Raw genomic sequence first — 14,701 nt, forward strand, 5'->3', positions numbered from 1 at the left:
TCAACATTTTATAAGTTGTATGTACAGTTGTAAGGATCTAAGAAATCAAGTATATTTTATAATTAATTGTATTTTCGCAATTTAAATTGTCAGTGTTGTGTGGTATCCCGCTGGTTAACCAAACCATCGGACGAGGGTCGATCAAACGCAGCCGCGAGCTATTTGCGAACCCACAACCGCAGACTTGTAGGCAGAGGACTTAAATACATTAACACGCAATGAAACCTAAAGGTCTCACTTTTATATAATACATGGTAACATTTAGAACCGTCACTACATATCTTGTGCATCTTTTGCAAATGTATGAGGTTATATTTGACATTATTTCTTGAGCGGTTCAATTTCTAGCAATAAGAATTAGAAGCAATTTGTGTAGTTATTGTACTGTATTGTATATCTATAAAACTCTAATTACTTACGATAATATCTACATCTTGATATTTTCATAGACTTTTCAAATTAATCGATTAGCATCCGATTCGTATCTAATCTTCATTATATCTTTTATTTAAATCTAATTAATTTCCCTTTCATTTTAAGCGTGACGTCTAAAAATAACCTTTTAATATACTTGAATACAATGAAAACAATTAAAAAGATGTAATTCTAAGGATTGTGATAAAGTTCAGGAATTTTGTAGAATCCTTTTGTAGGTCCTTTACATCAGGTACATAAATATAAAATGTGATGAGGCAGGATGTTGAATATTTAAAAATAACACAAGGTTTGTAATTAGTGGTTTATTTTGTTATAACATTTCCTCTCGGTTCAAAGAAATAACATTGGTGGTACATACTTCCTAAAATACCAGTGAAATGTGGCTCGTAGTTGTAAATGACGTAATTATTCTCTTCATTAGCGTTCGCGAACGAATGCAGATTCCGTCTGCATTCGCCTACAAAGAAATCCATGAAGTAACGATTCGCTTTAATTGCGTTCTTTGAATGTGCGTAGTTCTTTGACAATTTCCATTCGAAGGAGTTCTTCTCTGGATGGAACTGAACACCGTAGAATGGATACCTGTAAAATGTATTTATGATCATGTATTGCTTCAAATAAAGACCTTAATAAAGATCAATAGATTGAACTGAACTGAAGATTGACACTGTGTTATATTTATAACATAAATAAACTAGTTTTCGTCCGCGACTCCGTACGCGTGGGATTAACAAAAACAAAAGTGAGTAGTCTATGTGTTCTTCCAGACTAACCTCTACATCTATACCAAATTTATTCGTAATCGGTTCAGCCGTCTAGGCTACAACAAACATCCATCCACTCATCTAAACTTTCGCATTTATAATATACCATACATTTACATTAATATATAAGTAAGATGTGAAATAAACTAAGATGAAAGGATATGCATAAGATTTGTCGTATATCTTTATGTAAAAAGTAACAGTCTCGATTTTAAACATCACATATTTTTTATACAAGTTAAAACATATCAAAATGTAGTAGTTGGAAGTCGATAAGTTCGCTCGCAACTTCAAAAATAAACACGAATCTTTCCTTACAAAAGCAAGACGTTGAACCTAAACATTGAGGTGAGTGTGACCTGTAGCATCCGTTTCAAAGTTGTGGTTAGACCCCTCAGTGTTTAAACGCTTCAGCGCGCTCTTATTAAGCAAAATGGACTAGATATTAATGTAATTTCCTTTTCACACCGCTGATGTCAACGAACTGCAAATTCTATACAACTGAGACGTCGACTTGTAATATTTCTTAAATTACGTTTGGATGATTTTATGAAAGTGAACAATTACGTTTTTCTAGAATACTCTGTTAATTAGCTAATGTTCATTGTATTTTATTTTAATAAGAACACCTTACCATATTAATATTAAAAAAGCCAAAGTTTATTTAGATGGATGTTTGTTAGAGTTTGTAGTCTAAACTACTGAAGATCTTCATATAATTTGGCATATACCATATGTAGAGGTTATTTTGGTAGTAAACATAGATTACTTACTTTGATATTTTTAATCCAACACGGATGAAGTCTAGTCATTTTAAAATAATGGTCATACCATGTTACCCACTGACGTCGCGAATGACGTTGAATTTTAAAATTAACCTATAAAGACTTTGTTGTATGTTTTTGTTTGTTTCTCACCTTCTATGTTCAACTGTCGCAATAAATTGAACACCGTAATCGTCATCGCTGTACGAGGATACCCGCCAATCCTTCACCAGATCATAAGATTCCATGTTCTGAAACAATAAAAAAATCGACTTATGATAATGAGATAACCAGTGGTGATACTGTAAAATAGCAATGCACACCGAGGAAAGGAGCACTTTTAATGTATCCTGAAATGCATTTTGTATCTAAAGGAATATGATAAAAAAAAACACAGTGTAACACCAACCTTATCGACAATACAAAATTGATGAGCATTGACGGTTACATCTTCATTTGCCAGTATATCAACAACGTTCTCAGGGGCGTCTTTAAACATTTTACTACTACGAAAATCTAAAAATAAGATTCATAATATAGAGACTTAAGTTTTTACTAATACTATGAAATAGTTCATCTATGAGTGGTATTTCCATTTTTTATATTCCTAGTATTTTATCACCAAACAGGAAAGGACGCTATACTACGCCGCACAAATATTCTCTTAATTTATAGACGAACATTTTTCATATTACCATTAATTACCTTCGTAAAAAAACAAGTGAATAATCAAGATCAAGACTAAATTAAATATTACGTTTTCTTGTAGTAAAAACGTTCTAACTTCTATAATTTCTTACCTTCTGTAAAATGTAACGGCAAATTGCTATAAGAGTAACATCTAATCCTATTTTCTTTCTCGCCACGACCAGAAGCAATGATAATAAGTAGTTCAAATCCCAGACAAGTGCCAAATATGGGGAAATAATCGCCTGCATCATTTAATTCTATAGCTATTTCGTAAATATGCTGACCGGCGTCAGCGTAACCATCGGATTGATTGAAATAAGTCGCGCCTCCGGGAAAGAGAACTCTGCAAATTGAGTAATTGAGTAAACTTATTCTTACCTTTTAGACTTCCTTAAACATTCCCAGTTTACCTATTTATTACTTAGTTTTAGACAAATCATCAAGAAAAAAGGAAAAACCCGCATAAAAGTTTAACTTAAAATTTATACACGTAAAATAAGCCCAAGGATAATTTAATTAACGACAAATATATAAACACTCTCTTCCACTTACCCATTCAATTTACTCATAATATCTCTGTAATATTGTCGATCTTTTCCTATTCTGGAAAATAATTCTTATCTTTAGTAAATTTAAAATTAATTATTACAATTAGCTATTAAATATTGCATCGTAATATACTAACAAGATAGGAACTACTCGTGCACCTGACGCTTCTATATCCTTGACATATGAAGCCGCAATATAACTGGTGTAGTTTTCTTCAGGATATTTTCCATGCAAATAAAACGATTGCTCCTGCGACAGGACTCCTATGATAGGACGTTCGTTGATGGATGTTTCTTCATCCAGCCGCACGACGACAGCGCCATTGCAGTTCAAAATATATCCCGTTGTTAAAGTCAACAATATCAACAAAAACCCTTTAGCAGCAAATAATTCCACAAAACTCGGCACTACCTTCATCTTCACAAACTCTATGAAACTGCCGTTAAACCACCTACAACACTGTTTTATAGATAAATTGTACAATATCTCTAAGTATTTTTATCTACCGATTGATACTATATCGTTCATCTTTGAAATATTTTATTCTGATTTAACAAAATTTCATAATTAAAACACGTTATTAAATTACGTACCAAAGTATGAAAAGGTTTGCACTATCATTCGCTAAGCAAATTATAATAATCTTCACAATTTCATTCTTGTACGCAACTTTCATTAGTGAATGATCTGTATACACTCTCTTAAAATAGATAGCTTCTGCGCTGAACTGTTACAATCGAAATAGAATAAGATTATTTTAGCATTGAAGACATCGCCAGTTCTAAAAATACGTGTTCATTATGTAGTTATTTAGAGATTACAAATAAAATGTTCACTTTAATGTCACAACAAACGAAGCTTAACAAAGACATCATTCTCAATGATCGTGACAAGGAAAAGATTTGCCTCTGACATAATCAGCATTACAATCTCACCTCGTCTCGTCGCGTCGATAGATACTCAAATATTGCCTTATCTAAATAGATAGGGCTATTTAATAAAATAATAAAGTTATTAAGCATCGCCAGCCAATACAACAGAATAGCCTTTTACTTCTACCTCAGCCTCTCAAAGACGAGCTCTACTCCAACTCAAAAAGAGGAAAATTGTGTCGTAAATTTCATTCGCTTGTTGTGTAGGTATACAAAATAATATGAAAACTATAATAATACGAAATTTACAAAATAAAAGCGATGCCGCTCGATATATTAGGGCCGTTGGTCCAATCGGTCTAATACTAGATTAAAGGATTGTTGTATTATTTCGGCAGAATAATGATGATTTCGAGTTAGCTAACAAGAATTAAGAAGCTTAAAAGAAAGCATTTCGAGAATTACTTATTAATAATGACATAAAAAATGTTTATTATTATTTTAATTATGAATCGTATCGTGTGAAGTATTTGCACTATGGCATAATATACTTACAAAACTTTTCTTCTGTATTTTAATTATATAAAAATTAGTTGACAAACAACTCTAACCCTGAAGTTAACTTTTCGACTAGCAGTAAAACAAAGTCCTAGTGCGATTTATTTTTCTTTTACAACGCTACTGTTCAAAAAGGATTTTTGAAATATTCAGTGATACAAAAATTACGATTTAGATTATTTAATTATTTTTAGACCTAGAAAGGGCAGCGAATTTGATATTATTCATGTCGATACCAAACATTCAATATGCCATGCCGCGCATGCGTATAAATAAATCGTGTCGTACTTAAGATCTTTAACTCGATATGATATCGATAACATTACTAGAACATCAGGTGTACAAGAAAGAAAACATTATTAAAGAAGCTACAAAAAAGCTTATAAATTTTTTCTCGTAAGAAATAATCATTTTAATCTTACTTAATGTATTATTTTTGTACCATATCTTTATTCATACCCAATGCTTTCTTAGATCCTCTTATTACTATAATTTATATTTACTCGGGTTTACCTCCAAAGAGTTAATTTATATAATGCACTAAATTTTTTGTCGCTTAATTGAATTTTTAATGACTACAGAAAAAAAGATAAACCTATTTTACTTTGGTTCACGTTAGTTTTAAAAATTTTTTAGAACGAATTATCTAGATAAATTGCTAAAGTTTCGTCTTTTGTGTATTACTGAGTAAATGCTGAAAAGAAACCGATTAAATCGATAAAATTGTTTTCAGACACAAAGAGAACACATGGTAACACTGAAATTCTCGTCAAAAAGAAAAATGCCGCTGCAAAAAAGAAACGTAATGATAAAGGTATTTTGATAATAACTATTCTTTTGACAAGGGCACATATACATATAAGATTTGTGATTAAGATTTAAAATACGATATGTTAAGCGATTGTAAAATACATAGAATTTATAAAGAAATTATGTTCTAGGTTGGTTTCCTGCGTTGACAGTGGAATTCGTGTATTTTCTTTTATCAGTCCCATACATTCAAGAACAATGTTCGAAATGGTAAGACTTATATTTCTTAATACGATAAAAAGTTATAAATACTTATAATCATAATAGTAGTAATAATTATTTGATTTACTCCTCCCATAGAGTACGGCGGAGCCAATGGTTGTGGATGTACCACTGGAAGATAATGAGAACAATGAGGCGGAATGCTATGTGGTTGAAAATCCTAGTTTAGATCTCGAGACATACGCCGCATCATATACTGGCTTTGCAAAGCTGTACAGATTGGTTTTTATAGCAGACCATTGCCCACAATTGAGATTAGAGGCTCTAAAGATGGCAATTTCTTACGTTATGACCACATATAACGTAAATCTCTATCAAACACTCCATAAGAAACTTGCTGAAGCCATTGCTGCTGCTGGCTTACCAGATGTTGCTGTCCAAATGGGATCACAAGACATACCTGTCTTAGATACAATGTGGGTTGAAGCAAAAACCAAAAAAGCTGCAATTAAGCTTGAAAAATTAGACACTGACCTCAAGAATTATAAAACAAATTCAATTAAAGAGAGTATTCGGAGGGGCCATGATGATCTTGGAGATCACTATTTGGATTGCGGAGATCTCACTGGTGCATTGAAATGCTACTCTAGAGCTCGAGATTATTGCACAAGTGGCAAACATATAATTATGATGTGCCTCAATGTTGTTAAAGTATCAGTGTACTTGCAAAATTGGGCTCATGTTCTTAATTATGTCTCAAAGGCTGTTGCCACACCAGACTTCAATGAAATTCCAGGGAAAGATTCCAATCAGTCTATTTTGACTCGCTTAAAATGTGCTGCTGGTTTAGCTGAGCTAGCAACAAAGAAATATAAATCTGCTGCAAAGCAATTTCTTGCAGCGAGCATTGATCATTGTGACTACTCAGAACTACTCAGTAGCAATAATGTTGCAGTGTATGGAGGACTATGTGCTCTGGCAACATTTGACCGATCTGAATTACAGAAACAAGTGATAGTTAGCAGTTCTTTTAAATTATTCTTAGAACTCGAGCCGCAGTTACGTGACATCATTTTTAAATTCTACGAATCTAAATATGCTTCATGTTTAAGGCTACTTGATGAGATTAGGGACAACCTTCTCTTAGATATGTATCTAGCACCGCATTTAAATTCACTCTATATGCAAATACGCAACAGAGCATTGATCCAGTACTTCAGCCCTTACCTGTCTGCTGACATGCGCCTCATGGCTGCAGCTTTTAACCGTACAGTGACAGCTCTTGAAGATGAATTAATGCAATTGATCCTAGATGGCCAAATTCAAGCCCGTATTGATTCACACAATAAAATACTGTATGCTAAAGATGTAGATCAAAGGAGCACTACATTCGAAAGGAGTCTGGCTATGGGAAAGGAATATCAGCGGAGGACATCCATGCTTATTCTGCGCGCTGCAATGCTCAAGAACCAAATTCATGTCAAGGTGAGTATTCAACACATGAAGAACAGTTTTGCTATTTTTAAACAGTTACACTAAAAAATGTTATTTAAAACTACTTGGTGTAAACAAGATCTCTTTTATTGTCTAATGGAAATATTTTCCCTGTTATAGAATATTGGGCGTGAAGCTGGTCCTCAAAGTGGTGAGGCCCCTGGCTCCAGCACCAGCCTTACTCCACGTAGCTTCGACCCTGTGCCCTTGTGAATAATTACCTCATAAGCTAGCAAACATTTTCCTCTCACATGACAGTTTAAATGTTACCTATCCTAAATAACATGACATACAATTAAATCTTAGTCCCGGAATTACATAAATGTTGCTGCATTTACATTATCATGTGAAGTAAAATCTCAAAAAAAAAATTCAAATAAAATCCCTTTTTAAGTACTGATATAATATTTGCTTGTATTAGTTAACTGAAAGTACAGATAATAGATCTGCATTTCAGCAAATTTGCCAATGTAAAATGCTGGTATCGTTTTAAGGAAAATGTTGAATTAAAATGGCTGGTGCAAGCATTATTCACATTGTTTATATCGGAATTATTCATGTAACCAATAATTATTATGTCTACGTAATTTTTAATAACATTAAAAGTAAAGCCATACTTGTTTTGTTTTTTATGATCTGTCATTATATTATTAAGACTGAGTATAAGACTATTTTTATTCTATACCTTGGGGATTGTAAAACTTGAAGCAGTAAGCATCCTATAAGTTACAAAAATGTGAATTTAGCAATGAGATAGAATTCATCCACTATACAAATCATTGATACCTTTAGTCGATAAATAAGTTACATAAACTTGGTGAAAACCATCTTAGACTTATTTGTTGAAGCAGTTTTTAATTTACATAAACCTTTTTACTACCTAGTGCAGGTTATCTGTGTTTAGAAAAATCAGCTACAGCTAAGAATTGACACTATTTTACTGTAAAAATACTGCAAAGTATCATCACCAGCTCACTGTACTAAGGGGCTCAGAGCCTACTATAATAAGGGGTGACTAGGCCATAATCAACCATGCTGGCCCTGTACTGGTTGGTTGACTTCACACATATCTTTAAATTTCTTCGCTGATATGTGCAGGTTGCATCACAATGTTTTCCTTCACCGTAAGAACGTTGGTTAGATTGTGTAATGAAATTCGAAAAATTGAAAATTACACTGGTACATGGTGGGATTCGAACCCAGATCTGTAGATTACAAGTCAAGTATTCAAACCCCTGTGCCACCGACACTTCACACCACAATGAATGCAGGTTTTAAAACAAATTATTCCTAATCAGTGGAAATGGTGCATTTGTTACTTGTAGAAATAGAAATGCAAAGGATTATTTCATAATTCGATTTAATTATAAAATCTGCTTCTACTTCATAAGTACAAATGCACTCTTTAATTAAACACAATGTTTTTGAGTGTATGCTAAGATCGATGTATAGTGTGACAAGAAGGAATAAAGTTAAGAATGTGTATATTACAGAATGTTTGAAAACAGCACCAGTGATGGATAAATTGAGACAAAAAGGGTTGGTCTGGATTTGATATATGGTGATGAACAAATTAACACAACCAGGAAAATTCTAAAATTGAAAGAGAAATTATGGTTGGATTGTGTGAGAATGGATAATCTTAAAAAAGGAAGTGAATTCAGATATGATAGAGATATTTAAAAGAGCAGTACATTCTTTGTCTGGGATAAAGGCATGTATCATCATCAGAGGATGAATTGTACAACCTTATGCATATTATACTACATCAGGGTAAGAAGGAATATCAATGACGAATTTCTATATCACACAAGTGATCTAATTGTAATTTCATCTATTACAGTTGACAATGATTAAGGGTACAGCAGGAGTTTGGAAAAGGTTTATAATGCATATGTTCCACTCAAGGAATATAATTTTTTTAGTTTTTTGCCAGACTACCAAAACATAAGTATGCAACAGCGTCTTAAATGATAAGGCCATAATTAAACACCAAATTCCTTTCAAATTTTGCCGTCATTCAGATTATAAGTGGTGCATGGTGCAGATTATAAGTTACAAAATGAAGTATTTAAGATTAGTTCAACATTAAAAGAAAAGTGTAAAATCAGTTTTATTTTACATATTTATTGTACTTCTGCTTCTGTTAATAACATATTAGGAATGCCTTTTGTAATTGGAAATTGTCTACCGGATTCGGGACATGTGAGATAACCTTCTTCCACTTCAACCTCCAATAACACTTTGTGCGCTTTCCTTAAAAACTCTTCGTTATCTTCAAATTTAGGGTCTATAGTTTGTGGTAATCCTTCATTGTGTCCAATACTATCAGCTGCTTTCAACAATACTTCCCAATCTAATTTTGGTATTATACGGGATATAAATTCAGGTTTGTAATCAACCTCCGATACTTTTACAACAGTTGCGGTTATAGCCAAGGGGTACCCTGTTCTTACCCCTTTTAAACACTTAGATGTGAGCATATTATGAGTGATAAGCTTCATTTTATCAATCTATGTGTTGTTAAGAAATTCATCACAAGAAAATTTTGTTTTATTTTTTCGTAGCGCCTAAAAGACATTGACATGTGTCAGTATTAATATAATTTTTGAAGTTTCCGTTTCCAGGACATTGCTTTCTTGTTTGTGCAGAAAAGCAATGTAATAAAGCTTATCTTTAGTTTTAGGAGAGTTTGCGCACATGCGTAAAATAGTTAGTTGGTTTTGATTTAATTAAAACATATGGTATATTAAAGCGATATTATCAGAAAAATTGTTTTTGCTCTCAATTTTACTCTGTATTTGATAGGTACATTTCGTTTTGGTCACGTTTAAGTGTCAACTTGTCAACAATGTACGTGTCATAGTGTCAGTTTTTGTTGGTTTTTGTGAGTCTAAATTCATGTATGTCTGAGTTTTGAAAATGTCTTTCATTATAATTTGTTTAACATGTTTGCATATAATATAGACTAATAAAAAGTAAATATTGTTTATTTAACCATCCACATCAAAAGCACTCGTACGACATTCAACATTAAAGTAAATCGATGAACGGTTACTGTATTTTTGTGGTAAAACATTGAAGCTATTGAAAATGTCTGAACAAAAGAAATCGAATAAAAATACTGAGGAGCATAAAAGTACGAGGTCGTCTAACAATGAGGCGACAACGACAACACAAGATGTTGCATCGAACCATAGGAGTGCTACTGATGTAGAAGGCTATAATGTGGAAATCAATAAGAAGAATACACCAAAAGGTAAAAATTCAAGGAAAAAAGAGAAAATGAGAAACATGCATTTAGAAATGCCAACAACAACTGGTGCTCAACATCAAGGACAGGTAGCCCCCGGATTCAGCACCACACTACAGTACCAGTCCTTTGCTGCAGTATTTCCTCAAGATTTAATTGTAAATCCAGGTATTCCTTTCAATCCAAATAACAGCTCAAAATATTTGGAAAATCTTGCACATTTGCAACTTTACCAACACAGCATGCAAAATAACTGTGTGAATCTGTTGAGGCTGAATAGCCAAGTTGGCAGTTTACCAAATACTCCTTTGGCTCACCCAAGTGTTTCACCACATGCATGGAGCATCCCAGGCTCACCTTTGTGCAATGATCCTATCTCCCCTCGTTTCTTGCAAAATGTGATGCAACATCCACTTCTTAATCAGACTTATGCAAGGCAAAGTAACACACAATTTAGACAAGATAAAAGACAAGTTGCCTCCAGTGTAAATGGTATTAATAAAGAAACTCCCACAAAGAAGAAAAATGGGAAAAAGAAAGATCAAGAAGATAAAAACTTTGAACCTTATTTAAATCCAGAAGAGGTGGAAACTGGCTTGAAAGAAAATACACTGATAGAAGGTGTTTTAAGAATTAACCCTAAACAATTTCAACATGCATATGTTTCCAGCAGTGACAGAAGTGTGCAAGATATACTTATTGATGGAGTTAAAAATAGAAACAGATCTCTTGAAGGAGATGTGGTGATTGTGCAAATTATAATTCTGCCTGATGAAAGTAATGATGAGACAAAGCAAAAAAAGGGAAAAGTTGTTTACATCAAAGAAAAATTACATACCAGAACATGCATTGGCCATTTAAAACTGATGCCAGATAAAAATAGACAAAAAGCTTTGTTTGTGCCAAGAGATAACAGAGTCCCTAGACTAAATATACCTTTTACCTGTTGGCCAGACAATTTTTATGCAGAAGCGAAAAGTTATGAAACTACACTATTTTTGGCAAAAATAGAAAGTTGGTTTGATACAAGATTTGCTTTGGGGAAAATAATATGTAACATTGGCCAATCTGGGGATATGCTTTCAGAAGCAAAGGCAATTCTAGCTCAGACAGATTTAGATGTTACCCCATTTGGACCAGAAGTAAGAGATCTCTATCCACGATTGGATTATGTTATACCATTGGCAGAAATTGAAATACGAGAAGACTGTCGTAAACTGTGCATCTTTAGTATTGATCCATCAAATTGTCGTGATATTGATGACGCTATGTCGTGCAGGAAGCTTGAAAATGGAAATTACGAAATTGGAGTTCATATTTCTGATGTATCATATTTTTTGACAGAAAATACTATATTAGATGAGAAAGTAGCAGAGAAAGCCACAACAATTTATTTAGTTGAAAAGGCTTACCACATGCTACCAGATGATTTATGCATGCTGTGTTCTTTATTTCCGGGTGTTGATAAACTTGCCTTTTCTGTATTTTGGGAAATAACAGATAATGCAGAAGTCTTGAGTCATAGATTCTCCAAAACTGTAATTCATTCATGTTGTCAATTAAGCTATGATCATGCTCAGTCTGTTTTGGATAGTAGAGAAGATGCAGAAACAACTTTTCCCGAGTTTTATAATGGTTTTGAATATAAAGATGTATATGAGACAATTAAAACTCTTGGCAAAATTTCAGCAATATTTAGAAAATCCAGATTTGACAGTGGTGCACTTCGTATTGATCAACCGAAGGTGTCATTCCACCTGAACCCTTCAACAGGACTGCCAGACGCTCTTTGGGTATATGAAAACAAACAAAGCCATCAACTTATTGAAGAGTTTATGTTACTAGCAAACATGACTGTAGCAAAGAGAATTTATGATGACTATCCAAACTTAGCATTCTTGAGATGTCATCCACCACCTAGTAGCTATATGTTGCAACAGCTGGCTAAATCATTGAAACCAATGGGTATTGATTTGGATGTAACCTCTGCTGGTACATTACACAAATCATTATTACAATATATTGATCCTACTGTGGCTGATAAAGGCAAGGCTATGGTTCTCAATATGTTGTGTGCTAAACCTATGACAAGAGCTAAATATTTCTGCGCTGGAGGCTGCACAAGTGATGATGACTTCCAGCACTATGCTCTTAATGTACCACTTTATACCCACTTTACAAGCCCCATTCGACGATATGCCGATATTATGGTCCATAGGTAAGTTATAATTTTTTTATGTTTCCAGAACTAAATATATCTAAGCTTTAATCTATGATTATTACCAGTCATGTAAAGTGCTTGTGAACAACAAATTTGTTAAAAATCAATCTATACTAATATTTAATTTAGGAAAGATTTGTGTTTTTGGCATTTTTGTATGTATCAAAATAACTCAAAAACTACTGGATCAATGTCAAAAATTCTAGCACCATTAAAAAGCTATGTTATCACTGAGTAACATAGGTTTTGCGTTTATATATTTTTCTTTAATTTCACGCGAAAAACAGTAATAAATATATTCTTTTTGTAACTTAACTTAGGATGCTCTTATAGTTTGTTTTCTTTCCAAAAAATGTTTTTATGTAACATCAGTTTTTCCTGCAAAATCTGAAGCTGTATCTGTTTTTCAGACTTCTATCGGCAAGTTTAAATTTCCGAGAAACACCAAAATGGGAAATTGACAAAGTAAAAATGGTTGCTGCTCAATGTAACAAACAAAAGTACAATGCTAAAAGAGCAAGTGAACTTTCAACCGAGTTATATACTTTGAAGTATATAGAAATGAATTCACCTTATAAAACTGATGCAGTAGTTGTTGATGTTAGGGAAAAGTATATTGATGTCATTATAGTCGCTATGGGCTTAAACAGAAGAATTTTCTTCAACAATGTAAGTACTTTTAATACTACATTAACAACATTTTAATTAATGTAGGTACCCTAAAAAGGAAGTAACCTTTAAGTTAATTTAACTTTTAAAATTAATGTAATTTTAAAAACAATTAATAATCATCATTAATTACAGGATTTCCCCGGTGAACATAAATGTATCAAAAATGAGGCAGGTGCCAAACTCTCTAAAATGGAGCTGCTTTGGAAAGCAACAGATACTTTACCCGAAGTGCAACAAGTTATTGAAGTCTTCTCTATTGTAGAGGTAGAATTAAATAGAGACGAGGATATGGTAAAAGTTGACACTAAACTTGTAAGACCCATTTGAATTGTTTAGGACGAAATTATTGAATGAATTTTCCATATCCATTTCAATAATAGATGTGTGTGATTAATCTAAATTTTAAATTGTAGCTGAATATTAGAAAAGAGCTATTTAGATGTTAGTTATATTTTCTTAAATATAAATTGACTTGTGGATTTGTCCTTTTAGGACTATATTTTACATTTATGACTTGTTTAATTGTGAGAAATTTTTTATTATTATATGGTAGTGGTGTACGATACTATGATCTGTAGAAATGACTGGGCTAAGTCACACAATCATCGACCATTCTCACTTTCATAATAAAATATAATGACAGTTTACAAGTATTGCATTTTGAATGGTCTGTAGATATACTTAATGTTAACAAGGCATTCCATTTTATTACTCAGGATAATGCATGAGATAGTTTTTTCCATATCAAATATGGATAGAAGTTTTATGCCTGTCGTGTGGCCGCCTTGTTTGTGACTCAAATTTTAAATCTACTTTAAATATTTTGTAAATTACTCATATGTTTTTGAATGGATTTTTAGCGTAATTATGACGTACAAATGCAAATTGGTAGAAAGTATTAAATTTTTAAATGAAATGTAATTTAAATTATTTCAATATAATTATAGACATATAGAACATTTATGAACTTGTAATTATTGATTTTAATTCCTCGCACAAAAATGTTCTTATAAATAATAAGTGTCCTGTTTTACAATTTTTAAGAATTATGGACAAATGGACTTTTGCCTTTTAATTTTATTATGTGTAGTGTTTTAGCATAATATTTTTGCACTCTAGCATTGTATAGATTTATTGTTCATGTTGAGTGGTATAGCCACTAAGTACAAGCTATTGAATATTGACCTAGATTAAGAACGGATGCTCAACCAGCAAACCTTCTAGGAAATAATTACAAAATAATAATTGGAATTGTTGACGTTTTACAACATTAAAAAATATAGAGTTGGATGTAAGCATTTTTTTTTATCCCTCATAGGAAAGTACCAAACTACGGACTGAAAGTTAGGAATTCGAAGACCCGGAATTATAAAAATATCTTGGATTTTTTTAAATCTAAGTGCCAGTTATTATTACGTATGCTTTTAATGCTAGTCTTACAATTTTAATTAACA

At 32.6% G+C, this 14,701-nt stretch overlaps 4 protein-coding genes across 4 annotated transcripts; 2 read left to right on the forward strand and 2 right to left on the reverse strand.

Moving 5' to 3' along the window:
- Positions 1 to 740: 740 nt before the first annotated feature.
- On the reverse strand, positions 741 to 4,132 carry LOC106104540 (gamma-glutamyl hydrolase A-like). The gene is made up of 7 exons (XM_013284618.1): positions 3,799 to 4,132; positions 3,342 to 3,656; positions 3,209 to 3,259; positions 2,767 to 2,999; positions 2,376 to 2,482; positions 2,120 to 2,217; positions 741 to 1,020 (listed from the first exon to the last, which is right to left on the reverse strand). The coding sequence occupies exons 1-7, from the start codon at positions 3,879 to 3,881 to the stop codon at positions 741 to 743; spliced, it is 1,167 nt and encodes a 388-aa protein (XP_013140072.1). The 5' UTR covers positions 3,882 to 4,132.
- A 1,219-nt stretch (positions 4,133 to 5,351) lies between these two features.
- LOC106104668 (COP9 signalosome complex subunit 1) lies at positions 5,352 to 7,717 on the forward strand. Its single transcript, XM_013284790.1, has 4 exons — positions 5,352 to 5,449; positions 5,577 to 5,655; positions 5,746 to 7,092; positions 7,222 to 7,717. The coding sequence occupies exons 2-4, from the start codon at positions 5,644 to 5,646 to the stop codon at positions 7,312 to 7,314; spliced, it is 1,452 nt and encodes a 483-aa protein (XP_013140244.1). The 5' UTR covers positions 5,352 to 5,449; positions 5,577 to 5,643; the 3' UTR covers positions 7,315 to 7,717.
- Positions 7,718 to 9,197: 1,480 nt separating this feature from the next.
- Positions 9,198 to 9,700, reverse strand: LOC106104633 (multifunctional methyltransferase subunit TRM112-like protein). The gene has a single exon (XM_013284730.1). It carries the CDS (start codon positions 9,603 to 9,605, stop codon positions 9,228 to 9,230), a length of 378 nt encoding a protein of 125 aa, XP_013140184.1. The 5' UTR covers positions 9,606 to 9,700; the 3' UTR covers positions 9,198 to 9,227.
- Positions 9,701 to 9,945: 245 nt separating this feature from the next.
- LOC106104632 (DIS3-like exonuclease 2) lies at positions 9,946 to 14,537 on the forward strand. Its single transcript, XM_013284729.1, has 3 exons — positions 9,946 to 12,572; positions 12,986 to 13,244; positions 13,380 to 14,537. The coding sequence occupies exons 1-3, from the start codon at positions 10,195 to 10,197 to the stop codon at positions 13,572 to 13,574; spliced, it is 2,832 nt and encodes a 943-aa protein (XP_013140183.1). The 5' UTR covers positions 9,946 to 10,194; the 3' UTR covers positions 13,575 to 14,537.
- Positions 14,538 to 14,701: the final 164 nt, after the last annotated feature.

This window comes from Papilio polytes, unplaced genomic scaffold, assembly GCF_000836215.1.
Source record: "Papilio polytes unplaced genomic scaffold, Ppol_1.0 DF823510.1, whole genome shotgun sequence".
NCBI classification, from domain to species: Eukaryota; Metazoa; Arthropoda; class Insecta; order Lepidoptera; family Papilionidae; genus Papilio; species Papilio polytes.